Genomic DNA, 27,594 nt, shown 5'->3' on the forward strand with positions numbered 1-27,594 from the left:
GAAGGTCGCTTCACCCCTCCCTTTTGTGAGGTTTCCGTGGCCCAGGTGCGGGCGCCGGGATGGAGCAGTCCATCCTATCCGACAGCAGGTGCCTGGGCCAGAGAGCACAGGGCCGTCAGCCTCAGCTCTGCAGTTAGCCGCTGCTCCCCTAAGTTGTGTCCCATAGGGTGGGGCCAGCTTAGGAGGTGGTTTGTGCCATGGTTCCCCCGCCCTGTTCGCTTCTGCTTCCAGGCCTAGGGCGCAGGGTCTGCAACCCGTCCAGCCGTGATGGGTTTGGGCCCTGATCCTGAGTGCCCCACCTCCCACCCCCCGATGCCAGAAGGAGGCTGCTTGCACGAAAAAGACTCTGGCAGTGGGGGCTCTTGTTGCACAGGGGGATGGAACGCGGGGAGCGTCAGGGGGTGCCCCGAGACCTCCCCCCTGGAAGGTAGCAGCATGGGCTGCCATGTCCCTAACCCCCACCCTCCCGGCACACAGCAATCACCACCCTGGGTGCAGCGGGCACCATTAAAGCCCTCTTGGCATCTCGGCCGTGCCGGGGCTACTGGGCAGATGGTCTCAAATGCTGAGAGCCCCCTGGGGGAAGGGCTCTTTTCTCTGCACCTGTCCCCCAGCCAGGGGCCTGCCTGCTCCACACACACACACACACACACACACACACACATACACACCCGCCCAGGCTGTGCGCCTGCCAGGCGCTGACAACAGGCCTTGGGAAGCAGCCGGACTGCAGAGGGCAGGGCTGTCTCCACTGCAGGGGCTTGCAGGGGGTGGGGCTGGGCTGGCAGCCCCGCTCCTGATTCGCGGGGGCGCCGGCGCCTCCCTTCCCCAAACTGCAGGCGCAGCGCGCCCCAGAGCAGAGCCGCGCAGGAGGAGAAGGAGAAGCAGAAGCAGCAGCAGTCGGTCGCGGGCGGAGACGGAGCGCAGCGCCCGGACAGGTGAGGATGCGGGGCCGCTAGGGTCCCCTAGCCCGGAGCGGGGGACGCAGCCCGGGGTCTGAGCCGGGCAGGGGGCGAGCCAGTGCCGCAGCCCAGAGGTGCAGGCGGCTGGGGGCGGTGATGGAGAGCCGGGGAATTGGGACGGGGGGGCTGGATGCTCTGCAGAGGCACAGCCCTGCTCGTCTGATTGTCTTGCTCGCCAGCTTTTCCCTGCCCGGCCCGCCTCACCCTCTCTCCAGCCGGCTGGGGATGGGGGAAGTGTATGGCCCAGAGCACCGGGTTCCTTCGCCTTTTCCCCCAGCTCCCGCGGGGAGCAGAGAGACTGGAGCCGGGGCAGCCTCGGAGCGGGGTTAATAATTGCAGGGATGCCCCCCCCCCCAGCTCTGCAGCAGCCCTGCGAGCCCAGGCAGTGCTGCGGGGACCCCACCTGCCGATGCAGCGCTGCTGATGCTGCCAGAGCCCCCAGGACTGCAGTGAGGCGCTCTGGCCAAGCCCCAGTGCAAAGCCCGGCGCTGCAGGCTGCGCTGCGGAATGGTGCAGTGGCGCCGGGGGCGTTGGTAGAAGGGGGGAGATAGAGGGTGACCCAGCGGGGTGGGGTTGGGGGCAGTGGCCAGCTGTGGGACTGGGCGGGGGGGCGGGGCGGGAGAGGATGGATGGTCTGGCTGCAGGCTCGTGATGAGACAGGGAACCCCTTCCTCGCCTCTCTGCCCCCTGCCTGCCTGCATCTCTCAGCCCACCCCTGCTGCCTTCCTCCTCCCCCATCCCTTCTTCTCTCTCCACCTCCACCCCCCCTCCCCCGGTGACTCATCTCTGCTCCCACGCCTGATGAGACAAGAGCAGACTGGATCCCAGAAAACACAGCCTGGGGGAGGGCGCTGAAAACCCTGGAACAGAAATAAAAATAAACCAGGTCCTGTAAATCAGCAGCACACTCACCTGGGGGTGGGGGGTTAGAACCCCCCGGGAGCGGGACAGCCATGGGGAGCGGGGGGGACGGAGGACAAATTACATTCAACTTGCAAGACACTTTTGCCCTCGAGGTCCCGGGGGTCGTCTGCTCAGCAAACCCGGTGGCCATCCCTACACACTCCCCATGGCAGGTCCTCCGGGACTATGCAGGCTCTCTGCCACTGGGGTTCAGTTCAGGCTGCCCGGGGTGACGGGGGGGTCAATATTTTGGTGAGCAGAGGCCAGTTGCTGGGCAGGGGGGTTGCTTAATAAGGCTAGTCCCCATGGAGAGATTTCACTGACATTGGAAATTGGTTTTGACCTGCCGGGATCTGAGCTCTGTGCTCCCCGCTACAGCCCGTGGGCCATCAGCACCCAGCCCAGCCTGTCTCCCTAGGGAGGTATGAGGGGCTCAGGATGGGTCAGGTGGGTGTGGATAGGGCTGGAGTCAGCAGTTTCTATTATCATGCCCATCAGGGTGGTGACTGAGGTTAGAGCGGGGGCACTAGCAGCTAGAACTCCTGGGTTCTTTTCCCAGCTCTGGGAGGGAATGGCTAGTGGTTAGGAGGGCACTGGGACTCGGGAGCCAGGATTCCTGGGTTCTGTTCCTGGCCTGGCTGCTGACTGGCCATGTAACCTTGGTGGTTACATCCCCTCTCTGTGTAATGGGGCAGGTGATACCTGTGCCCCTCAGTAGAACACCTTGAGAACCGCTGATGACAGATGGCGATGCCGTAGGAGCATCTGTGGTCACCACGCCCCTCGCTATGGAGTCCCTGGGGCTGGCATCATTGGAGTGGGGGGATGTTTGCAGGGGAAGCAGAGGGACCTTGCTGCACATGCTCAGGATATGGCTGCTGGAGGAAGGAATAAGGAGAATTTTTATATTTTTTCAGTTCTAAATGAGAAGGGGTGGGGGGGAGTTGTCTGGTTTTTAAATCAAGGAACATTGCATGTTTCCTGAACGGGGGAGGGTATCTGTGAATGGACCCCCCTACACACACACACATCTTTAGCTTGGGCCTTACTCAAACCAACATGGGAAGCGGGGAAGAGCAGCATGCACACACAGCCACACCCTTTGCACTCATCCCTTTTCTGTCACTCTCTCCTCCCACCGGCAAACAGCCCTCTTCTCCCCACCTCTGCCACACACACAGTTCTAGGGCTGCCGGCCTCCCCCACAGCCCAGACACGCTCCCTTCACATCCCCCTCCCCTCCTCTCAGCCTCTCGCTCTCTTTGCAGCTCCTCCTGTAACACTGCTGCAGTGGAAAGTGGAGGGCTGCGGACCTGACAGACAAGCCCCTGCACCCCGTCTCTAGCAGGAGCGGTGGGCGGGGCAGGGCCACCCCCTGCTCCCCAGCCGGCAGGTGGAAGGGGTGGGGCGGGACCCCCATTTGCTCTGGCTCAGGGCCCCACAAACCCCTAATCTGCCCCTGTGCAGAGGGGTCTGGAACAGATGGGTGAGGCTAGAGGCTTGTCTTCGCTGCAGCACTGACGCCAACGTTATCCGCAGCTTGAGTCCCGTCCCCATGCAAGGGAGAATCTGCTTCTAATTAGAGTTTGGCCGACGCATCAGCTGCTCACACGGCTGCTCTGTGCGGCAAAGTGGCGCCTCTCCCTGGAGCTAGGCTAAACAGAGAAATCGCTGCATTGAAGACAATAGCCTAAGAGAGGAGCAGGGACTGTAAGGAGCCCAAACGCGACTGTCCAGGGCCAATCTGTGCCCCTGTTTAGGCGCTGATCCACCCTCACCCCTAGGATTCATTTGCGCTTGGAGAGGGAGTAGGATTTGGTGCCTAGGGTGGGTCAGGAGACCTCTGGGAGTTGCCATAGGTAAGCAGAGTCGATCGCATGCGTAGGGGCAGCGGAAAGTCAAAGGCGTCAGAAGGACCAATGTCCTGGGGACCAAATGAGACTCGAGTGGTCCCTGCCCTTTGGAAGCTGTGCTTTGCAAGCAGCCCTTTTCTGCAAACGCTGCACAGATGGGGCCGTTCTCTCTGGGCGGAAGAAAATATATATAGTTGCACATTCCACATAGCACTCAGGGTGAATTAATCAGTCTGGTATTAATCATTTCCTTGCTGCTGCTCTGGGGCATGCACATCATGTGCCCCCCTCACAGCAGGAGCTCACTCTTCCCTCCCTCCCTCCCTTCCACTCCCGGCCCCAGCTCCTGCAGGAGCTCACTCTCCTCTCTGCAGCCACAGAGTGAAAGGAGCTCCCGGGGCTGGAGGAGTTCTGTGTCCCCGATGATTATTTGGGGGGGAGGGTGCCCTTGATTGCCTTCCCCCTTGTGCATGCCCCTGCTGCTGCTCTTGCAAAAAAGGATCATCCTGCTGATGGGGATCTAGACCTGTCCAAACTCAGTGTCCCCTCGGCAGCCCCTCAGGCTGGTGTAGGCGCAGAATGTCTCTAACTCTGCCCCCAGACTCTACAGCGCCCTCTTCTGCTCGGCAAACAGACGGCTCCGTTCCTGCCACAGGCGCACACTCATCTTATCGGGCAGTTGTGCCCAGCCCTTTTTTCTCGTGTGCGAACACACCTTCCCAACGCACGCCATTGCGTGCACATGGATACACACGTCTTTCCCACCCCAGCCCCTGCTAACTTGGCGAAGGTGACTCTCTCTCTGGCTCCCCTTTCTCTCCCAACCCCGCAAAGGGAGCTGGACCATCTGGCTCCCAAGACCTGCGGTTGGCTTCTTCGTGCAGTCACTTGGCCCTCCCACGATTTTAGGCTCTGAGGATTGCACAAGCCAAAATGTCAGCTCCCTCCCATTGCACACGCCGCAAGGAAGCCAGAGGGACCCTGCCAGACACAGGGAATTTGTCATTCCCAGTTGCTGCAGCCCTGCTCCCTGCCTAGCCAAAGTGGGTCCAAAAAGCACTGTAATCCACACAGGTAGAAGCTCCCTGTCTGGCTGCCTCCCCCCTCACCCCCTCACCCCTCTGCTCAGCTGTGTTCTTGGCCCCTTTCTCACACTGCATGGCTATGAGTCATCCTCGCTCACTCCCACCAACCCAGCCTGCTGCAAGGGGCCAGGCTATGTGTCTGAGCTTGGGGGTGTGGAGGGGAGTCAGGTCAAAGAGAGGAATTAAGTGGGCTTGAGCTGCCTGACGCTGCAGCTCAGCCCCCCTCCCTTTTCATCTGGGGACCGTGTGGGAACTCGCAGGTGTTGTAAATGTGCCCCCGGCACAGAGCGTGCTAGTGCAAGGGCCATGGGCCAGGCATGAGAGCTCTGGAGCTGGACGTGCTGGGGAGGTGGCGGTGCACACACACATCTGCAGGCACATGCATTTGTGTGACCTGCTTTAATGCGTGTCACAGGGGGCTCAGATGCCATGGTGATGAGCACCATGGGTGGTGTTTCCCAAGGAGCCTAAGGGACTTAGGAGCTGAAATTTGATATGAGTTGGGTACCTCACTCCTCTCCCACTCTTTTGAAGAATCACAGCCCACGTTTCTCCTTGGTGGGTGCACAGATACCATGGTGATGGGCCCTGTATAAGTGAGATCCGAATGCGAGAGAGCACCTATAAACAAACATAAGGGCCTGCGCATGCTGCTCACTGAGGGGGTGCATCTGCCTTTCTCTGCTCGTGTGCATTCACTGGCACGTTGCGTACGAGCGCACGCACCCATCTCCGCGCTCAGGTGAGCGTGTGGTCACGTAAGACCTGAGCCAAAGCCCACGGGAGTCTTTCCACTTGCTGCAATGGGCTTCGGCTCCGGTCCCAAGTACCACTCGCTGCATGTGTCCGTGTTGATGTGCCTTGGGTGTGCACACGCACAGATACCTGTCTGTGTGTGCTCACGTGTGCCCAGGTGCCTCTGTGTGCATTTATGGGCATGCCTGGTGTGGTCACGCGCCTGCCTGTAGGTGTGTACGTAGGGTCGCACAGATCCTGGTCGGGTCAGTAACCAGCATGTTCTCCTCCTGCTCAGGCCCCCCTCGCCGTTCTCCACCGCTGACAGCCCCAGCACAGAGGGCAGAAAGATGAATCCCACCATCAGCATCGCTGTCATCCTGACAGGTAGGGGCCCCGTGGTGCAATTATGCTGTCACCTAGTGGCCATTCTCCATAAGTGGCACTGGCTGGAGAGACCAGACATAAGCTGTAATGCTTCACTCCAGAGAAAGCGAGGCCCACCGCATCCTCGCATGGGGGAGCCAGGCACAAAACGAGGTGGGGGAGAGCTAGATTGATGCAGCTAGCTACACAGGGACCAAAAGCAGGCTTTGTCTATGCCAAGGTGCACCCAGTGGATAGTATGATTTCATAACACATGGGCTGCCATGCTGGGTTTCTGCCCCAGGGCAGCTGGGCCCCATTGAATGGATGTGCTTTGGAGTAAGGGACCTAAAATGCAGCCTTCCCCGTAACAAAGGGCCCTATGAGGGTACAGCAGACACTAGTCTTGACCCTGCCCCCCCTTCCCGTTCTCATTTCCTCTATGCTGGAGTGGCAGGTGATTTGCAGGCTGGGGTGTGGGGAGGAGGTGACTGGATAGACTGTGGGTCCAGGGACATTGTGGGGTGGGGGGAATGTTATCATCTCTCCTGCTTCGCAGTGACCCCACAGTGGAATGCACTGGCTTGGTGGGGGAGAGAGATCACTCGCTAACAGCACAACCCCAACGGTTAAAAGCCAAACTACTGCTGCAGGCGAACAGAGAGTCTCCACTAGCTCAGGTGGTTGAGCCCTCATTTTGCGAGCAGGAAGTCTTGGCTTCTCTAGCCCTGTGCGCGTGTAATTTAGCCAGAAACTGTGACGTGTCTCCCTAGCATGTGGATTCACTGCTGCACTCACTGGAGCAAGGGGCAGCGATAGGGGTGCTCCTGCCTTCGCCATTCCCGCCCCCTCCCCCCCGCCTGACCCTGTTGGCCTGTCCCAGTGCTGCAGGTTGCCCATTGCCAGAAGATCAAGGAGCTGAGCGCCTGCTTGCTGGGTCAGAACCTGCGCGTGGACTGCCGCTACGAAAACAAGACCAGCAACTTCCTGACGTACGATTTCAGCGTGCTCAAGGAAAACAGGAAGCGGGTGATCCAGAGCAACCTGAACGTCCCTGAGAACAGCCTCAAGACCCGATCCAACATCACCCTGTCCAAGGACCTGGCGTGCCTGCAGCTGTTCGACTTCACCACCGCAGACGAGGGCATCTACATCTGCGAGCTGAAGATCACCGGTGACTACACCGGCAACCAGATAAGGAACATCACCGTCATCAAAGGTGGGCAGGGGAGGGGACCCTAGCACCCCTGGGCTTCTTGCTGACCTACCCCTGTGTGCCCCCCTTCAGGGCTCTGTTTCTGATGGCCCAAGGGACACTGATTCTCACAGGCCCACCTGATGCCCTCTGCCCATTTAAGCCCTGTGCCCAATGCTTTTCTGAGATAAAGGCCTGTATGCTAATGCTTTCCAACCTAATGCAGCCAGGGCAGGGCCAGCAACGGAGTCACCGCTCCCCCCACACACATCCTTGCCTGGAGCCAAACCCCTCTCGCCCTCCAGTGCCCTGTGCCTTTTGCAGGCGTCTCTCGGAGGCACCCACCCACCCAGCTTCCCACTGGGCCCTGCAAATCCTAGAGCCAGCTCTGCGCTGGAGAATGGTCCCGATCAGAACCGAGCCCAGATCTGTAGAACTATCTCTGGCTGCTTGGCAGCCCACGCGTGGGCTGAGATTGATGCATCTCAGTGGACAGTTGCTAATGTCACCCCAAAGAACCCATCATAGTTGGTATGAAGTGGCCCCTTTGATACCCTGGCTCAGCAGAAACCAAGGACTAAAGGGGGCCAGCACTCCTTCCTGGGGACCCAGAACACATCCGACCCAGGACAGATCAGCAAGGTAGCATAAGGGGAAGAGCCCGACCTCTGCCCACCCTGTGACTGTTCTGTAGGGAAGGGACACCAGCCTCCAAGACTGTCCATCTGGAACATAGTGTCTGTAGGCTTTCTGCTGGGGAGAGGCCTTTTCCCACCCCAGAGTGCCACAAAGCACCTTGCACCCCACCTCTCATGGCCTGGGGTCAGGAAGGTACTTCCCTATGGGCAGGATCTTGCCTAGTTGTCCCCTAGGGGTTTCTTTCACCCGCTTTTGAAGCAGTTAGTGCTGGCCATTGTCAGAGAGAGGACACGGGAGTGGATGGAGCCCTGACTTGATGGTTATTGTTTGTATTGCAGTAGGACCTAGAGGCCCCAGTCGAGATCAGAGCCCCACTTGTGCCAGGCGCGGAGAAGACAGAGTGGGAAGCGCTCCCTTGCCCCAAAGAACTCGCAGTCTCGCTAGACAAGACACAGTGGGAGGGGAAATAGAGGCCCATGGAGGGGAAGTGACTTGCCCAAGGTCATGCAGCTGGTTGGTGGCAGAGCCAGAAAGAGAACCCAGGTGTCCCGGCTCCCAGCGCCCCGTCATTCCTCTTTCCCCGGGGATCTCATTTGTGCCTCGTCTCTCTTTTCCTCTCCCCCTGCCCTGGCAGACAAGCTGGAGAAATGTGCTGGCATCAGCCTCTTGATTCAGAACACTTCCTGGTTGCTGCTCCTGCTCCTGTCTCTGCCGCTCCTGCAAGCTGTGGACTTCGTGTCCCTGTGAAGGGAAGGAGCGACCGAACCGCCCAGCCGAGCCCCGCCGCCCCAACGTGGCCCTTTGCAAGAGAAGACCATGAACGATTTGAAACCAAGGAAATCTCTCTCTGTGTATATCTCTCTATATAGCTGTATATCTACCGAGCCCGCCCGCCCTGCCCTCACACCACACGTCCGAAACACGCTGGGGGCTGGGGTGGGTGTATTAAGCAGTATTAAAGGACCCAACGCATGGCAGCATTCCCTCGCGCTCTGCTAGATGGTGCAGCTTCTTCCATAGCACGTTCTGTTTGTTTCTTTGTCCCGGTGGCAGGGGGATCTATAGCCTCGAGGGAGCAGCTTGTCTTGTCCCCGTTTTTTGTCTTTCAAGGAGGGCAAGACAGGGGCCCCAGACCCGACTCTGGTAAAAGAGAGAGGATCAAAGAGTTAGGGGACCAACTGGGAAGTCCTGGCTACCACCCCAGCCTGGAGAACAGATGCTCGCTCAGCAACACAAGGTTGCCCAGTGTAAAGGCTTGTCCTGACCTAGGCAATGTCAGGCAAAGGGGATAGAGTAGGGTGCACTAGCTTTTCACCTCTGGGGAGCTGGGTTTGAATCCTGCCTGGTGAGATGAATTTGGTGGGCTCTCAGCCTGTTCTTAGCAGCCATCACTTCCGTATTGCACAAAGCCATGATCATTGGTATGACTGCTTCACCTGCATAGGAAAGGGCCAGCATTGAAACAGATCAGTCTTGGGGGTGTGAGCAACAAGGACACTTTAATACAGAGACAGCAAGGGGTGCTGAAGGTCTCAAGTTTGTGGTGCAGGGATAGACAGATGGAGGGGGCCTCAGCACTGAAACAGCAAGGGGTGTGGAAGGTTTTATGCAGGGCTGCAGATGCACCTCTGTCCTAAGGACACTTGCCCATCACTCATCCATGCTCCGCTGGGCTTAAGCCCTCACCGTAAGATCAGAGGATGGCAGTTGCTATAGGAGTTGGTTGTTTTTTAAATTAATCCTGAACTAAGGAACTGAGGCAGCAGCCCTTTAAACTAATCAGTGTGCCAAGGCCTAGAGCTCCTTGGGCATTGACTAATCCTGCTCCGTGGAGACTAGGGGTTAGCTGTGAAGGGAGACCCCTTGCTGAGCTGGGGCCAGCACGGCTCACTGCATGATCTCCAGGCAGTGGTCCCCTGGGCGGAGACACAGATAGCACTTGCATCTTCCTTTCACCCCAGCTTGCAAGGGTGTGTGTGTGTGTGTGAGAAAACGAGTGGGGGGGGGGGGACAGCTTGCTCCCAGAGAAGAAGCCACTGTCCTTGGGGAGAGAGGAGATACAGCGATAGGGATGGGGGCCTAGGCAGCTGCCACCTCCCACTCCTCTGGCACCCGTGGAAGCTGCTCTGTGACATGCCCCCATTAACACACATGGCTGTCTCCTGCTGGGGCTGACGCCAAGCCACAGGCTCTCATCCCTGCATGCCACCCTTTGGGTTTGACTCCAGGCACTAGCGAGACCAGCCCACATGGCTCCGCTCCTTGTCCTCCTTCAGCCCAGTCCCGCTCCCGAGTCGTGCTAGTGGGGGGGTGGGGAGAAGGCTGCAGCCTTCCTCCCTTGCAGGTTAACAGATTCCGGTGCGGGCCTGTTCCTTAGCACAACCTTCCCTCTCATTAGGAGCCTAAAGGGCCTAGGCAGGTGTTTCCTGTGGACACTGGTTAGCTGTAGGGGGAGCGAATGCATCCCAAACCACAAAATGACCCCAAGCTTAGAGAGCGTCCCCAGCTCGAGACAGGGTCTGGACAAGGCCTACACGTCCCCCAGCAAGCTGGGGGTCAAATGCCCCAGGACTTACTCCTGAGCCCACCTACCTAGCAGGGGCAGGCTAGATGGTGGAGGGTATTACATAGCTCTCTCCTGAGCACCAAAGGCATCTCACCCAGGGGTGGGCAAAAACAGCCTCTGCGGCATGGGGGAGCAGAGGTCCCACTCAGCCCGCTGCCATGCAGGTGAGGCAATGGGAACCCAAGATCACCTGCATGGGAACTGACCAGGGCAAGACCTGGTGGAGCTGGAAGGGTTAATAGTGACCGGGGGTGGGGGCGGTGTGCAGGCCCCAGCTAATTGTAATGTGCCCCCCCCCTCCGATTGTGTGTGCTGAGCTTGAGACAACTGCAGTGCCAAGAGCCCTGGTGGCTGGCTAGGGGAGCTGCTTTCTTCCGTGATGCCCCGCGCCCTGCTTGTTCGCTGTACAATGCCCAGGTATCTCTCTGCTGTACTGCTCAGGTATCTCTCCGTGTACATCTCCCACCAGCCAGCCCGGGCCTGATGGTGAATGCAAGGGAGGGAAGGGGAGGGTCAGACCCAGCCAACCCACACCGACGTGTCCTAGTCTTGTTTCGTGAACATTTGTAGTGTTTCCACAGCTTGGTGTACGAGAAATGCTGTTCAAGGGGGGAAAACAAGAACAACAAAAGAGCCTGTCTGCACAATAAATCCCTCGGTTGTGTGTTGGATTTGCAGCCACCTGCCTCTTTATTCCAGCACTGGATTCAAGGGCTTTGAATTTGCTTGTCTAAGGGGCAGCCTGCCCTCTAGTGGAGACAAGCTGAATTGCTTCGCTGTGTGTCCTAGCGTCTATACTGCTGCAAGATAATTCCCTCTCGCGCCAGCTGGCTCTATAACCAGCCCGGCTCCCAGGGCTAGCCCTGCCGGCCTGACATGCTCCAAGTAGCAGGGGGGACGAAGGGGAGCGGTGCCCGCCCTGCCTGGAAAGCGAGGAAGAGGCGGCGAGGGCCAGCTTTGCTCCCAGGGCTTTTTCTTCTCAGGCTGGAAGCTCCAGAATTGGACCCCTTCCAGCTCCTGCTGCCAGCCCCACCTGGGCCCTAGAGCCAGAGGGCTCGGGCTGGTAGACCCGCACAGGGGGTCCCCCGGGGTGACCCCCCCCACACACACACATGCTGCAGGCGCTGGGACTAGCCCCTGCCTATAGGGGGACCCAGAGCAGCACCCAGGGGCTAGGATCTCCGTCCGTCCTGTCTCCCCTGGCCTATAGGGGCAGCACCCAAGGGCTGGGATCCAGCCCTCCCTGCCTGCCCCGTGGGAGGACCGGAGCTCCAGGGGTTGGGATCTCCCCCCAGCCTCTAGGGAGCAGCACCCAGGGCCCGATCTACCGTGCCCCACACTCGTCTCCCCGGACCCATGGAGGGAGACCCGGCGGACAGGGCGCACCTGGGGCTGACTGTCCCCCCGCGACTCCCGGCCCGGCCCCACGTGCGCGCTGCCCTGGGGCGCGGGACGCCGCCCGGCAGCAGCCGCCTCCCCGCCCCGCGTCAGCTGCGCCCGGATTGTGACATCAGGCTCGGCCGGGCCCCCAGCTGCTCCACGGAAGCGGCCGGCTCCGGCTCATCCTGCCCGAGAGCCTGGTGAGTGCGGGAGGCGCGCCCGGCCAGCCCCGCAGGGCTCCGGGTGCGCAGGGGGTGCCCGGCCCCCCGGGCAGTGCCAGCCCCGCCTGGGGGGACCTAGGGGGTGCCGGGTCCCCCTGGNGCCCCCCGGGCAGTGCCAGCCCCGCCTGGGGGGACCTAGGGGGTGCCGGGCCCCCCGGGCGGTGCCAGTCCCATCTGGGGGGTGCCGGGCCCCCCTGGGCGGTGCCAGCCCCGCCTGGGGGGGATGTAGGGTCCATATGACCCCTGGGCAGAATAAGACTCTGTGGCTGTAGGAGTTCCCTGCCCCCCAGGCAATGGGGCAATGCCCTCTATTTCCCACCAGTGTTCTGGCTGTGTGAATGACCCCCCATCCCCTGAAAACCACCTGGGCAGGCCCAGCACCTTGTGGGTCGTGCCAACCCCCTCTGTATAAGTGGAGGGTGTGGGGCTTGGGCCTAGCTGAGAAAATGTCTCTTTTCCCCCACTCACCCCCTTGCCAGAGTCATTTCAGTGGTAGGGGTGTGTCCCCTACCTGTCCCTCTTCCCACAGGCTTGGGTGGGAGTTGGGAGAATGTGCCAAGGCTGCTTCCCCCGCCAAAACACACAATAAGGCAGTGCCTGCCTGGGCTGGGGAGGACTGGGAGCATGTACCTGGTCTGCTTCATTCCTCCCGACCCAAGATCAGCGCCACCTGTGATCTGTGTATGCGGGAGCCATGCCTGCATCCCTCCTGTGTGTGTGCACTTGTGCCTCGCCTCCTGGGTGTGCATGTGAGCACTTGTACCATGCCAGCACGCCCTCTGCCTGCGTGTACCATGCAAATGCTCCCTGTGGCCGCAGGAAGATGTGTTGCTGGGAGAGCCGGACCCACATCCTCCAGCTTCCTACCCCAGGCTGTGGGAGAGTGGGGCCATCCTGCTGGCTGGACACACTGGGAGGAGGAATACGTTTCCCCTGCTCTGGGTGGAGCTGCTTTGAAAATGGCCTCAGCAGTAACCCGAAGATGGGGGGACGGGGGCCATCTCAAGGAGTGAGGCCTTCAGGTACCCACCTTGCTCCAGGATTTCGCAATGAAGGCTCCGGTATTGGCTGCTGCTGGAGGCTGGCTCAGGCTGGGATAAAGCACTAGGTGTAGTAGCACCAAATAGATCCCTGGCATCATCCCATTGACCTCCCTGAGGTTACAGCGGGGATAAAACTGGCCCAAGAGTTTTCCCACAGCCATGCCTGGGCTGTAACATACCGATGAGCAGGGAAGGGAGGGAAGTGGTGGCTTAATTGCATCCTGCCTAGTTACTCATAAGAGGTGGGGACTGAGTCATTGCCTTCCAATGCTCTGGAGTAGACTCAGCTGGACCCAATTCACGCATGGAACTGATTTAGGGTGGAGTTACACCAGAGTGAATTTAATCCTGGATCTTCCTGTAAGGCACCTTCCCAGCTCTTCTGCCACTCTGTGTCCGTGGAGCCCCTGTATCCCTCACCCTGAAGAGCCCTCCAGGGGCAGAAGGGGTGAATGGCCTACCTTGCAAAAGGCTTCCTTGGCCCCATCTCCATCCCCCAGGTGGGCTGTCCTGCCGCTCCGAGCAGCGCAAGTTGAAAGGGGCGGAGACAGCTCCCATCACTAATGGCCAGGGGGTGAAGCTCTCATAGCTGGTCAGAGAATCCCGGAGCCACCCATAGGTGCCATGCAGACTCCCTGCCCGTGAAATCAGCGTAGGGTTGTGCATTGTCCAGGCTTCTCCTAACCGTCTCCACCAAGCATCTGTTCTGTGTCGGTTCCTGTACCACACTCAGCACTGTGGTATGAGACCGCCTGCCAGGTGTGCAGTAGGGACCGTGGCTGAGATCTGTCCCGCCTATGTCCTCTCCTCGCTCCCCAGGGAGAGAAGTCCACTGCTTCCCTTGGGAGGATGCTGCTTCTCCTCCCGCCAGGTGGGGGCTGGGCTGGAGGCCAGCAAGCAGCATCCCTGGGGTACCCCAGACCCTTGTGGGCAGCTGCCTGCCATCAGGGCCGGCTCTAACTTTTTTGCCTCCCCAGGCAAAAAAGAAGAGCGCCGCCCTGCCAAACACCCCCCCCCCCAGTGCTGCGCTGCCCGAAGCCACCACCCCCCTTCCAAGCGCCGCACTGCCCGAAGTCCCTGCCCCCACTCCATGCGCCGCGCTGCCCCGTCCCCCTGAGTGCCGCGCCGCCGAACCACAAAAAAATTAAATAAAAACCAGAGCGCCGCCCTGCCCCAAGGTGCCACTCCAAGCACGTGCTTGGTCGGCTGGAGCTGGCCCTGCGTGCCATTCCCTCTTCTCTCCAGGAATCCTATCTCCCCTCCCCTGGCCCCAGCCCCTCTCTCCCCCTGTAACAGCCCAGCCCCCTCTTCCCTTCTCCGAGAACCCCCTTCTGTGATTCTCCCTCACACCTGACCCCCCTTCCCTTCCCCCACTCCAGAACCCGTTTTCCCTTTACACCCCTTACCACCATTTCTCTTCATCTCCCAAACCTCCCTTTTTCCTACCCTCAAAGCCTCTACTTCTCCTATTGCCCCTGAACGCCACCCTTTCCCCCCCTCCCTGTAGCACCCCTCTTCTGGCCGGGCCCTGCCTCCATGACACATGAGAACCCCTCTGGCTGCGCTCTGTGGGCTGCCCCTTTAAGCCTCCCCGATGCTGGAATGTAAGAGGAGGCCTCCAGCTCCCTGTGAGGTCAGATAAGACACTATATTTATCTTGCCGGTAACCTGAGCCGAGAATTTCTGCAGTGGATTACACAGCCCCAGCCCTTAGGCTCTGCCCCTCTGGCCATTGCACCCAGATTCCCCCCTCCCCCACCCCCCATGCCCACTGGAGAAGCCTGGCTCTGAGACGGCCTGGACAGCTGCTAACAGGTTAGTCGCCGCTGTTTATTTTCAATCCCTTTTTCTTCTTTGCTTCTGTCGAAGGGCAAGTGCCTTGTGGACACCGAGGTGACCCCATCCGAGCAGCCAAGGCGTCACCCCATGACAAGCCACTACCCTTCAGTCTTGCTGCCCCACATGCAGGTGCGTATGGAGGACGGGCTTAGAGGGTCCCGGGAGGGAGGGTAAAATACAAGTTGAGAAACTTCAGGGAGGACTTAGCAAAGTGCCTCCGTTGTATGGAAGCTAAGATCTGGGGACCTAGGGCTGGGATCAGCCTTTCTGGCTATGTTCTGTTCACATCGCCAATCTGGTCATTTTCCTTTAGCTACGCCAGCTGCAACTAAAGTCTTGATCTTTGTCATTCAACCAAGCGTCCGGCCGGTGGTGATAATACTGAGCTCTTCCTCCGTAGATCTCGAAGCACGTGGTGGGCGAATAATTGACTCCGCTCATGTTCTTGTTTGCTCCCATCAGCTGTCCAGGGAGCTCTTCGCCAGCAGGTTTTTCTCTTCCGTCATTCCGCCACTTTTAACCGAGGCCGCACCAGGGGCTTCATAACTTGGATTTTACCGGGTTGCTGGGTGCTAGGGTGATGTTGCGGGGTAGGCAGGTCGTCAAGCAGCTCAGGTCACCAGAGTTAGCACCAACTACCAGCTGTTAGGTGGCACACGTGAAGAGAGTTAGTGGGTCTCTGCCTCATTCTCAGTGGGCAAGTCCTTGTGCTGACAGCCACCATTGCAACGGATGTTAATTAACATCTACAACAGAGGAAGGGTGGTCAGTGGTTAGGGCTTTAGCCTAGCACTTGGGAGACCCAGATTCAGTTCCCTGCTCCACCATATACTTCCTGGGTCACTCTGGACAAGTCATTTACTCAGCAGTGTTGCCTCATGGGTAGGGTAGTGCACTGGACCGGGACTCGGGAGACCTGGGGTCTAATCCCAGCTCTGCTGCTGGGTGACCTTGGGTAAATCACTTCACCTGCTGGTGCCTCAGTTTGCCCGTCAGTTAAATGGGGATAATGATACCGACCGCCTTTGTAAAGCGCTTTGAGAGCTACAGCTGACAAGAGCTGGGTATTGTTGTTATCTCTACATTGGGGATAACAGCACTTCCCCCCCCCCCCCCCCGCCCACCACCAGGGATGTGGTGAGGATAAATGCAGTGAAGATTGTGAGGTGCTTAGACCCTGCCGTGAGTGGTGGGGGCCAGAGAGACAGGACAGAGCATGGAACTGAGCTGGCCTCTTGCACCTATTTCTAGGGCAGGTCGGAGGGGCATAGGTAGGAAGCCTGCCCCGTTGCTACCCACCTCGTCCCTGTTCTGTGGCTGACCGGAGTCCAGGGGTGTCACTTGCCCCACTACCAAAATCATTTGCAGCCTGTTGGTGTCACTGTCATTCCCCCTGGAGCCCTGCAGGCAGAGGGCTGGGCTTGGACTGTTGGCAGGGAGCACGGGAGGGTTTAAGTGTGTTTTCTTATCTGTTGACAAACTGCATCCCCTTGGCAACTCTCTTGCTGATCTTGGGAGAAGGTTTCTGGGGCCACCTTAGAATGGACAAATCAAACCAGCTGGAGGAATTGCTGGCATAACATGCCCCTGGCTCAGTCTGGGGGGCTCCCTGCTCCTTCCTGACCCCCTCCAGGCACTAAACAACTCACCCCAAAAGGAAAGCTGGCCTGCAGCGAGCTACTGATGCTCCTCAGCCTGCCTGGGAGGAGCCCCTCTGAGGGGGGAGCACAGTCTCCAAGGCTCGTGCAGACATTTGGCCCAGGCGATGCCTCTCTGGGGGCCTGCCCTGCGGCTCCTCTGGGATGAGCTGCTGTGGGTATTTGTTTTCCCTCTGGCTGCTGCATTCCAATGCTGCAGGTTTGCAAAGACTGCAGGGTCACCTCTGTGTCAGGCCCAGCTGGCCGGCTCTGCTCCTGGCCGCAGCTCCAAGGAGAGGCCAGCATTCGGCTCCCCCATTCCTCTGCCCCAGAAAGTAGTCTCCAGGCCCCTACAGGCCAGGGGCTGGGGTCACAGAACTCCCAGCGGGAGCTCAGCCCACAGCCTGGGTGGAGGAACAGCCTGGGGCTGACCTGAGCTCTCCTGGACAGGGCTTAGGAAAGCTCCCTTGCTGGATGCTCTGATGTAATGACAATAGTATGAAGGGGCTTTGGCTGCGGGACACAGGCGGCCCCTGCGGTTCTCTCTGGCTCTCTAGCTCCCAGTCTGACTGACCCGGCCTCCGCTTGCTGGTGTCCAGACAGGGTCTCCCTGGCCTGGACAAAGTCCTCATGGAAGGGACTGTCGTCTGCATTGTGCATGGTACCTAGAGAAGCTTTCCCGCGGCAGGGGAGGAGTCACGCAGCCCACCTCCCCCCCCCGTCCCACATGTCCTTGCCCCATGTGGAGACAATGGAAGGTAAGGGGGAAAAGGGGGCAATGGGGCGATGGAAGGAGGCAGTAGCTGCCTGTACTGAGTGAAGCTGTGCCCGGGCTCTCTAGTGTCCCCTAGCTTTAACATAGACCCGAGAGGGAGCAGGGTGGTGGAAGCGGTACATGTGAAGCCAGGACTCCTGGGTTCTTTGTCCCAGCCCTGCCACTGACTCACCCCGTGAGCTTAGCCCAGACACTTCATCTTTCTGTGCCTCCACTTCCCTAGCTGCGCAATGGGGCTAATGATGGGGTGTCCCTGCCTTGCGGGGGCAGTGCATGGCTGAGTCATCTGTGTCTGCTGAGGATGAGAGGTGCTGTGCGTGCAAAGGCAGCGCTGCCACTGGGGAGAGTGCCGCTCGGCCAGACAGTTTCTCGCACCTCGGCTCTCCTCTCCCGGCTCTCATGGTGTGCTCGGCTTGTCTCTTGCAGCCCTGGGCCCCAGGATGGTGTGACATGGCCCTGTGAATCCCACAGGGAAGGCAGTTCTTGTAGAGGTGGCAGTCCTAGACGGTAAGCAGCTGGGGGACCCTCCTGGGGTAGGGTGGGTAGAACAGGTCCTATGGGGCAGGACTTTCTTTCCTGCACACAGAAAACTTTCCCATGAGGCGTAACCTAGGGGTGCTGCCCCCTCTGATCTAAGATCTTCTGGCATATTTGGCAAGCCTTGAGGTGTGTTAGCCTGTGTCCTTGGAGAATAACCCATCCTGGCCCACACTAAATCCATCTCCACACAGCCCCATACTCTCACAGCCCCTACCCCTTTTCATTTCAAAGGCATATTGTGTTCTTTCTAAAAGCAGTTTCGCTGTTGTAGATCAGCTGCTGTGTTCCGCCCCAGAGGTGGCTGCTTTTTAAGGGCGAGGGAAGTGACCGCGGCGCCAAAGCGGTAAATCCGGCCCCTCGTTTATCCCTATGCACTTCCATTGGCTTGGGCAGAGGGGCACTGAGGTGAGAGCTTGGCATGGCCTCTGGCATGAAGGGTGCTTTTGAAGATGCGGAAATGGAGGTCAGAGATATGGGCACAGTGAGGAAGAGCGAATGATGCAGGCTTAGGCCAGGGCCAGACAGTCCCTGGCACGCACGGATCTGTGCCAGCACCTATTGCTGTGGTGCACTGAGGAGTCTGTTCCGGATTCAGCACTGCAAAATCGGAGCCAGCTTCACGCTGGGCTCCCATGGCATGGCCAGGGAGCAGGGGGGTCTATGCTGGGTTCTCACGGCATTTAGATGGTACCAAAGCCTTGTGCCCTATGTTGGTGCCCCTCTGTCAGGTGCAGGTGGCATCTTTGTAGCCATGCTGCGTTCCTCGAAGCAAAATCTCCACTATGCAGATGAAGGCTTCAGCTAGGAAGCCCAGCCCATCTATCTGGCCTCCTGCTCATGGTAAAAAGGGCTGAGCTCTGGCAGGGAAGAGCCAGGCGTCTCACTGGAGTATTTGCCTGCAGGGGGATTATTCACCTTGAAGCCTCCTTGCCCAACAGGTTTGTGCACTTGGGCTTGCTTTTGCTCGTAAATAGTTTCCCGCTTACTCTGGGATGACGACTGCGTGGAAAAAGCAGGTCGCCAAGAGAGCTGGCAACCTTGCCAGAGGGCCAGTGCAGCTGGATGGGGCTTCACAGCTGACCAAAGGTTCTGGGTTGGAGCAGCTAGATCCCCCAGAGAATATACTATGGGGATGAGGATCTCAGGTAAATTCCCGGATCGGAGGTGAAGTGTTTCCACAAGTGGGACTGGTTCTGGACTGGATCGGGAGTGGTTCTGTGTGCCAGACTGGCCTGCCGCAGATCTGTGTGTAGGGGCTGACTGTGGGGTGCTCCTGGTCTGTGCTCCGTCGCTGCATGGGCTGAGGCTGGGAAACTCATCTCACTGGTGACTGGCAGCTCCCTGGGGCGTTGCTGAGCCCGGGACCAACCGAGCGCCTGAACGAGGCTAACCCAGCAGGTGAAACGGCTCATCTCCCTGTGGATCTGTAACGTTCCCTCCAGCTGACTCCAATTTCACCCCCAGCTCAGTTTCACTCGGCTGCCAGTGGAAAATCCGGAGTGCATATTATCAGTGGCGGTGGGGCTGAAGGGTGCAGCTCTGTTCGGCCGAACCCCTGCCTTGTGGGGGGTGCAGTGGGGTAGGGTGAGTGTGCACTTGGAAATGGGGCCTCCGGGGCTGAATCTCTCGCTGCCTGGAATGCAGGGTTAGGGACTGATTAGTGCTGATTCCTAGGCAGGGACCCAAATGCTGTGGAAGGGGTGAACCATAAACCCCAGGGGACCCAGACACCCCAGAATTTGAGGGAGCTCGGGATCTGGAGCTGAATTTTGAAGCTTGAGACCGTCTCCATCCCCAACAGGATGGCCCAGCCCCTTGGGACCAGGCCAGGTGAGAGAGACTGTGCTCCCCTATACCGCTGGGTGTAGGGACGCACGGTCGTGAGGGCTAAGCTTGTGCTGGCTGCCTTAAATGGAGCGTGGCTTCCCGAGGCCTCTCCGCAGCACCTGCTCGGGGGATGACCTAGCCAACTGAGCAGGCTTGGGAAGGACGGAGGCATCTGCTGGGCGGGGTTGGGGGTTTTGGTGCAGAAAGTTGGGGGAGTTTCTCCCCCACGAGTGGTTTGGCTCGAGAGACAAGGAGGTCTTTCATGTCGCTGTATGTGGGAGGCAGTGGGGCCTGGTGGTTAGAGCAGAGGGCACAGAGTTGGGATTCCTGGGTACTGTTTCTGGCTCTGAGTGGGGGAGTGCTGTCTAGTGGTGAGAATGCGGAGTTGGGCGTCCGGACTCGTGGGTTCTACTTCTGCCTCCGAGAGGGAGTGTGCTGTAGTGGTTAGAGTCTCCTAAGCTCTCGTCTCTGCTTCGTCAGTGACTTGCTATGTGACCTCACTTCCCTGAGCCTCGTTGGCTGCCCGTGCCAGGGGCGTGAGAGCAGCTTACTCCTTTCCCGGGCACGGGGAAGCACCGCAAATGAATGGCTTTGCAAAGTGCTTTGAGATCCCTGAGACGAGGTGCTGCACAAGCTTGGGGCTTACGAGGGGTGTGGACCACATCCCCCAGGCCGTGCCCTGTGGCCGAGCAGAGGGCAGCATGTCTGTGCTTGTCACCCGCCACAAGTGCTCCGGGTTGGAGCACGTCCAGGTGCGTGGAGAGCCCGCCTTGAAAGGGCTTTGAATCAGGGTGGTTTCCCTGGTGACCGGAGACTCTCAGCCATGTGAGCCGCTGTCCTGCAAGTGAAGGAAAACAAGCGAAGGGAGGGAGCAACGGGGCTGGAGGAGACATCCCGGAGTTCCCTCTGCTCCCCAGTCACCAGGTAAATCCCTGGAGCCGGTTGGGGACCAGGCAGAGCCCCATCTGGTGTAACGTCCCCCCCGGCACTGTGCCAGCTGCTTTCTGACCCAGTGGATCCGTGCCAGGAGCAAAGTTCCCTCCCGGTTAGGGCCCGTTTCCGAGGCAGCCCCAGCTTGTCTAGGGGCTGAAGCTGATCGGCTGAGCTAGGCAGGACTTTTACCCAAGGCTTGAATGGTGTTTGTTGTGGGTGTCTCCTCTGGAGGGGCCCGAGTGCCACTGGTGGGCTTGTGAAGGGGTGTCTTGTGCTGGCCATACTCCAGCCTGGGCCCCGGGGCCCCTTCCTCGCCGGTAGTTGTAAGTTCCTTGGCTTCTAGGACTGGCTGTTCATGTCCTGCTGGGATCTGTTTATAACTCTGGGTAGCTGGTGGGGTGAACGTGCGCAGTCCCAGAGGGTGCCCTGGGGAGAGAGCCCCTGGCATGTGTGGCATTCACGGCCTGTTCCCATCTGACCGTGGTGTACAGTGTGCTTTTGGGCACTGGGACTCAGGACTCCTGGGTTCTATTCCTGATTCGTTGGGTGGCCATGGGCAAGTCACTTCCCTGCGTTTCGCCATGCATAGAATGGGACTAGTGTCTGTGCAGTGCTTGGGGAGCCATGGGAGGAGGGGGACCCAGTCCTTGCCCTTCCATGGGACCCTGCGCTATCTGGGCCCAGTTCCCCTGGGCTAGCCCTGGGACGGCATCTGCGCCAGGCATGCCGGCCCAGTGGAGGCTCTCTGCTCAGGACTGATCCGAGCTCCTCTTTGCTCTCTGCTGGCTTCTGGATGGAGCACGACGCTGAGGCCAGAGATGAGCCTAGCTGGTCAGACCCTTGGGACAGGGCAGCCCCAGCTGGTGCTTGATGCCCCCTGGAGGTGCAGCCCCCCGCCGTCCCAAGGAGGGCTGCACACTGAGCTTCCCATGATGCTAATGCACAGTCCTAACTAGACCCCTTGGCTCCCACGGTGGCAAAAACGTCCCGCCCCTGAGAGCTACCTAATCCATGGAGCTGCTGCAGCAGCTGGGGCTTGGCCATCACCGCCTGGCTCTGAGCTCTCCAGCCGTCCCCCCAGCTCAGCACGCCCGTCCGACTGCTCTCCCCAGGCCTCTGGCCACTCAGACTAGGATGGCATCTCCAGCCAGCTCGGCTGCGTCTCGCAGCTGCTGGAGAGTGGAGCTGGCAGCTCCAGGACTCTGCCCCTGGAATACCAATGCCCCGGGCAGGCTTGGCGGTGGGGGTCTGAGCTGATGAAATTATCCCCCATGAAAACCCGCTCAGGCCGGGCATCCCATTGGCTCACTCAGGCTGGGGTGGGGGGGCAGGGGGACTGGCTCCAGCCTGGAGTTTGTGTGTGGTGCTGAATTATTGATGGGAACAGCTCGCTCTCAGCGGGGTCAGATGCAGCAGAGCAAAGAGCCTGGGCTGAGTGGCTCCCGCCCGCAAGTCCTCGCACTGGGGAACAGGCTCACCTTCCCGCACTTTCTTCTTCCTCCCTGCTCTTTTCTCTCTCCCCCAGCTCTCTCTCCCTTATCCCTTTCCATTCACGAAGATCCCAGCCACACCTGTCCTGCTTCTCCATGGGACAGGGAGGAGAACGCACTCTTCCTTGTGGTCACATTCCCCCCCCCCGGGGAAACACCCCAGCTGTGAAACCAGTGGGCACAGGTGCCATGGAGAGGGAGGGCGGGCGGCATGGATTGTGCGCTGCCCCTCATCTCTCTGCCAGGCTAGCCGTAATGACTCTTGGCGGGTGTATGACACCCTTTCATCTTCCCAGGGCTCCGGGAGCCTTGGCGTACGAGCCTTTGCCCCAGGAGGAGGTCGCGGCCAGCGTCCCACCCATCAGATGACCGAGTCCCTGCCCTTCTGCATGCCTCAGTTTCCCTATCTGCGGGAGGGTGATAACATTAGAGGCATGCCTGACGCCCCAAACCTCCCTCAACTTTGGGAGAGATTCGGATCCAAGCCTTGTGTGTTAGAAGCATCTTTAAATAATCTCAGCTCAGTATAAAGCAAGTCACTATCATTACTGTTACCCAGAAAACACTTTGAGTTGTAGGTGCTGGGAAAATCTCTCCCTGCTCCCTAAACTTTCTAGGGAGAAGAGCACAGCGTGACCTCCCCTCCCCTGATCTCTGCTCACCGGGGGCCTCTGGGCAGAAGCAGGCCCCTCTGCCTTGTGCGGTGCTGCTGTAAACGATCCCGCAGAGAATCCTGTTCTGTTTAGGCTCCTGCTCTCTGCTGCCATCTGTCCCTGCCGCTCGCTTGCATCTCTGCAGCACCCCCTGTGGCAAGTGGTCGCTGGCTTTCTGTCTAATTGAGAGGACAGAGCATTCCCAGCATGTGTGAGATCCTTGCCCCCTCTCCGTCCCCTCCTCCCCCGCGTGGGTGGGGGGATAGGGTGAGTGCTCCGGGATTGGGGAGGGGGTGCAGCCATGCATCCCAGGAATTTCCTCACCATCTCTCCAGATATAGTGGGGTTTCGGTGACAGATTCTGGGGGGAACCTCAGAGCTAGGGATGGGCTGGGAATGGGGGGGGGGGGTTCACGACCCATTCAGTCCTTGGTTTCTCTGCTGAGTCCGCCCATGAAGGGTCAGTTAGCGCACCACCAGAAATGCTGCTATGTCCCCTGGGAGCTGGACTGAGACCTGACAAACTCATTTCCCATGTGGCCACCGAATGGCTGTCAGCCGGGACCAGCTCTCAGTCACCACCCCGCCAGGCTGGATTTGAACCTGATTGGGAGCAGTGAATGAAATGAGCTCTAAGCCTCAGAGATTACCGAGTCAAGTGTTGTGACTATACTGGAGAGGGGAGTGCAGGAGGTTGGACTGTCCTGGGATAATGATAACATGAGAAGCCATAAATCTGTCAGCCACCCTCATGCTCCAAGGCTTAAGTGGACTGTTGAATGGGGTCAGGAAGGAATTCCATACACACAGTGACACGCAGATAGGTGTGTGCACGCACACACACACTCACTGACCTGCTGCAGCATTGCATAAAGGGCCTGGGGCATTATTAAGTCACCTAGCTCATCATCCTCTGAATGGGCGACCCTGCCCTGCATGCTGGGTCTCCATTGGCCCCAGCGCAAAGTGGGTCTAAAATGCAGCCCCATAGAAAGGTGGTTCCTTCCCTGCCGTGGGGTCAGCAGGTTTCATGTTTGTGGGGATTGCGTGGCTCAGTCTGCTCCACTCGCCCTCTGTGCTGAGCGCCTGCCCTGAATAGGAACTGGATCCCGGGAGCCTGTGCCACACTAGCACTGCGGACTTACGAAGGGGGCTGGGTTTGGATTGGCTGGGGTTCTCTTGGATCCCACCCCCCTATTGGCCCCTCTCTGCTGTCTGCCCCACACAAGTGCATCCCCGCTCCCATCCCACCCGCCATAACCCCCTCTAGAACCCAGCTGTGCCACGCCTGAGCCTACCCCATTCTCCTACCCCTGCCAGCCCTCAGGATACGGGGCGCCTGATGGACGTGGCTTCACGCAGCGAGGTCCCGCTGCCATGGAGTGCGCCCGCGCTGCTGTGCGTGGGATTTGGCCATATCCAGCACAGGGTTCCAACCAGCTGTGCGGAGCTCTGCCCCCGCACATCCCAGCCCCTCCGGTGCCCGGCTCGGGGGGTTCTCTCCCGGGCAGTTGGAGAGGGATGTTTGTCTCACTCATGCACAGATTCTTAGTTTCCCACAGCTACGTTGGCCAAGTCATCTCCATGCTCCCATAACAGGGGTCTCCTGCCCTGAATGCTGGGTCGTAAGGGGGTCTCCAGCCTTTTCTCAATAAGGCCGGGGAGAGATCCCAGGTCTCTAGCCCCTGTCTGTCGCCAGGACAGGGAGTCCAGCCCCCCAGCTTCCAAGCCTGGGTCAGGCTGTGTGCAGCATGTTGGGGTGGGTGCCCATTGGGGCAGGAACTCAAGGTGCCCTCTGTGTTCTTGCTTTGCAGTCAATGCCACCAGCGGTGCCCCCGGAGCCCCAGTCTCCAGGATGTCCCAGCTCTCCTCCCCGCTGAAGCGCTATGGAGACACCTCCCGCTACCCCGTCGCCTCCTACAGTAAATCCCCCACCAGCTACGGCTCCTACTCCTCCTACGGCTCCAGCTTCACCGCTTCGTACCCGGACAAGGACAGGATCAGCTTCAAGCCGAGCCCCCCCAGCAGCTACTTGGCCTCCAGCCGGCTGCGGACCTCGGGCGCCTCCCCGACCAGTAGCTACGACGCGGGCCGGCTGGCGCTGCGCCCAGAGTCTGGCATCAGGCTGAGCCCCGGCTATGGCCACACACTAGCCAGGCCTCTGGGCAGCGGGGGCCTGAGCGGGGGAGCATGCTACGCCTACACCAGTACGTCCATCAGCCCCACCAGCTACATGGCGACACCGTCCACGCTCAGCCGCAAGAAGTCCAGCAGCCACTCGGACCTGGCACGGGAGTTCGCCGGGCTGCACGCCTCCGAACCCTACCGCCTGGACTCACCCACCCGCACCCCGCTCCTTGCCCGCAACCGCCAGGAGCTCTGCGCCCTGCAGAGCCTGTATCAGGCCGCCAGCCGCTCCGAGTACGTCAAGGAGTACCTGGAGTCCTGCAGCAGGAAGGGCAGCCGTACCCCCGGCTACCCCCGCAGTCCCACCCAAGAAGTGATCACCTCTATGTTCCGGCCCAGCAGCCGCTGCCCCAGCCAGCCATGGGAGAGGAGCGAGAGCCGGACGGACTCTCCAGCCAGGGACCCCTCGGTAGGTGTTGCCGGCTCGGCGCGGGGGATCTCGTGTGTTTGGGGGTGAGGGCGAGTAACCTTGCAGGGCTGCTGATGGGGAGCAGGGACAGGGAGGAGAGTGGCTGCCCGTGGGGCACAGGTGGAAGAACAGGTGAGGTGTTGGGAATAGAACAGTCTGAACCAAATCCACCCCCTGATCCAAGCTTCATAGGTGTCCCCCTCCCCAAACCTGAGCCCCACAGATTCTGGGGAGAAGCCACACCTGGAGCCAAATGCTGTGCATGCCCCACTCCCAGCTCAGCCCATAGCTATGGGGTGGCAACTCGGGGTGATACAACCCCATAGTCATGCAGCGGACTGGGTGTGAGCCAGGCTGGACTCGCTGATGGGGCTGGAACAAAACGTCCTCCTGCCCATGGCTGATCCACACTGCGTCTCTGCGAACTGCGTTCTCCAGCCGGCCCTGGCTCAGGTGGGTGGTGTGGCTTGGTGGGTAGAACGCTGGGGCTCTGCTGCTGGCCTGCTCGGAGACCTTGGGCAAGTCACTTTAACCTCCCCGTGCCTTGGGAAGAATGATCCCAACCCCAGTGGTAAAGTGCGTTGAGATCTGCTGATGAACGTGCTAGAGAAGAGCTAGGTGATTGGTATCAAATGGTGCAAGGACATTGCACAAATACCCCCGTGTGCGGTGAGGTCAGCAGCTCTGTCGAGTTCCTATCACTGAAACCACCTCACTGCTGGCACTGCCCGGCCCCCTTACTGTCAGTCTGGGCAGTGAGGCTAAGGACTGAATGGGCAGTGCATAGAGACGGGGCTCCCCTGTCTATGGGGGGCAGCGTGGGGAGTCCCTGATCCCAAGCTGCACCTCCCAGATTCACATTCTCTCGGGAGAGGGGTGGGCTGGATTTGCGGTGCCTTTGGGCTTTAAACCACTTGATGCCCCCTCGTGTGTCTTGTCCCCTCCAGTAGTAGAGGGAATGGGCAGGATTGATTCATCCCAGTGAGGACTCGGGCTGGGGTCTGCTCACAGCATCTCTTGCTCACTCAAAGTGAGGAGGGGTTTGCACCCATGGGGGAAGACGGGGTGGGGGAGGCGCCTTGACAGCAATGCCCCCACCCCGTTCAATCCTTTGATCTGGTTCTCATCACCCACGGGAAGGACTCAGCCCATGGCTCCGGGGTGGGACCTGAGGTCTGTGGGCTCCATCCCAGGGCACAGAGACCGCTTGGGGCAACTGTGATCTGTGATAGGGCACCTGCTTCCTGCATGAAATCTGTCTGCACGTCACACACGGCCCAGACCCTGGCAGGGATTTCTAGCTGGCAGCCCCTGGTGCCTTAGGGTCTGCTAACGGAATGGAGAGAATCCATCGGATCCTCTGCTGAGCCCGATTCCCCGTGCCCTGCTGAGTGCTTGCGTTAGGCAGGTTGACATGCACGCACCTACACGTGAATGCGCACGCACTCGTGAACATACATGAATGCACATGCGTGCACATGCTCATGCCGACACACAAGCAAGAGCACAAAACTGTGCATGCAAACATACACGCTCACACGTACGTAAGCTTCCACAGTCGTGCACATACACACACACACACACACACACACCATGCCTGTGTGCAGACGTTTGGTTCACTCGCCCTCCCCGTGCACAGATCCCTGGGAAGAGGCAGGGCAGAGAGGGAACACTGGGTTCTTGCTGTGACGTACTCCCGAGACAGAGATTTCTAGGTGTGCCCTGAGCTGCTTCTCAGCTGCCTGTGTGTGTGTGTGTGTGTGTGTGTGTGTGTGTGTGCGCGCCAAAGCTGACATTAAACAAGTATAACTGTTATGTAAGCTCTGGGGATTGGAGCCTGGGAGAGAACGCGAGATGGACACAGCAACCTAATTAGGGGCAATCCAAGCCTCCCCCTCTGGCCTAGGCTGTGCAGGGCTGGGTTTTCCCAGGAGTCCTGTTTCCCAGACATCCTCGCCCTGTGGTTGCCCTGTGACAGCTAGGGGGTCAAACCCATCCCCTCCCGCTGCTCCCGGGGGGGCATCAGCTCCCCTGATGCTGCATCCTTGTGCCATCGCAACAACCCCTTAATCATCCCGCCCATAGCGGGTCTGTGCTGCCAGTTTCTGGGTGCATGGGACGCCGCCTAGACTGCCGGCTCTGGAGCGGTGGTCCCAGCAGGCTGGGGAGAGGGCAGGTCAGGCGGGAGGGGCATTGGCAGAGCTGTGCGTGGGATGCCAAGGGCTGGCGTAGCAGGGGATGCTGCCGGGCAGGACTGCATGTGAGATATTTGCACCACACCTGCACCTGCTGCCTCTACCCTCCCTCCCACCCCTGGCACAATCTTTGCTGTCACGAATGACCCACATCAGCCCTG

The 27,594-nt window shown here is 59.5% G+C and overlaps 2 protein-coding genes across 2 annotated transcripts in view; both read left to right on the forward strand.

The window, feature by feature from the left end:
• Positions 1–839: 839 nt before the first annotated feature.
• Positions 840–10,975, forward strand: THY1 (Thy-1 cell surface antigen). The gene is made up of 4 exons (XM_034754732.1): positions 840–938; positions 5,837–5,925; positions 6,788–7,123; positions 8,373–10,975. The coding sequence occupies exons 2-4, from the start codon at positions 5,889–5,891 to the stop codon at positions 8,483–8,485; spliced, it is 486 nt and encodes a 161-aa protein (XP_034610623.1). The 5' UTR covers positions 840–938; positions 5,837–5,888; the 3' UTR covers positions 8,486–10,975.
• Positions 10,976–14,653: 3,678 nt separating this feature from the next.
• USP2 (ubiquitin specific peptidase 2) overlaps positions 14,654–27,594 on the forward strand; it is a gene marked incomplete in the record, with an annotated part of 62,408 nt that continues 49,467 nt past the window's right edge. The window contains 3 exon segments of the mRNA XM_034754407.1: positions 14,654–14,763; positions 17,626–17,706; positions 24,457–25,238. Coding sequence (XP_034610298.1) covers positions 24,498–25,238 — 741 coding nt within the window.

Source organism: Trachemys scripta, chromosome 21 (assembly GCF_013100865.1).
Source record: "Trachemys scripta elegans isolate TJP31775 chromosome 21, CAS_Tse_1.0, whole genome shotgun sequence".
NCBI lineage: Eukaryota > Metazoa > Chordata > Testudines > Emydidae > Trachemys > Trachemys scripta.

What these genes read in the sequence shown, in the direction of transcription:
- THY1 (XM_034754732.1), top strand. Translation starts at nt 5,889, where the DNA reads ATGAATCCCACCATCAGCATCGCTGTCATCCTGACAG. An exon ending in CATCGCTGTCATCCTGACAG is followed by an intron (nt 5,926 to 6,787) that starts GTAGGGGCCCCG and finishes GGCCTGTCCCAG; the next exon opens with TGCTGCAGGTTGCCCATTGC. An exon ending in GAACATCACCGTCATCAAAG is followed by an intron (nt 7,124 to 8,372) that starts GTGGGCAGGGGA and finishes CTGCCCTGGCAG; the next exon opens with ACAAGCTGGAGAAATGTGCT.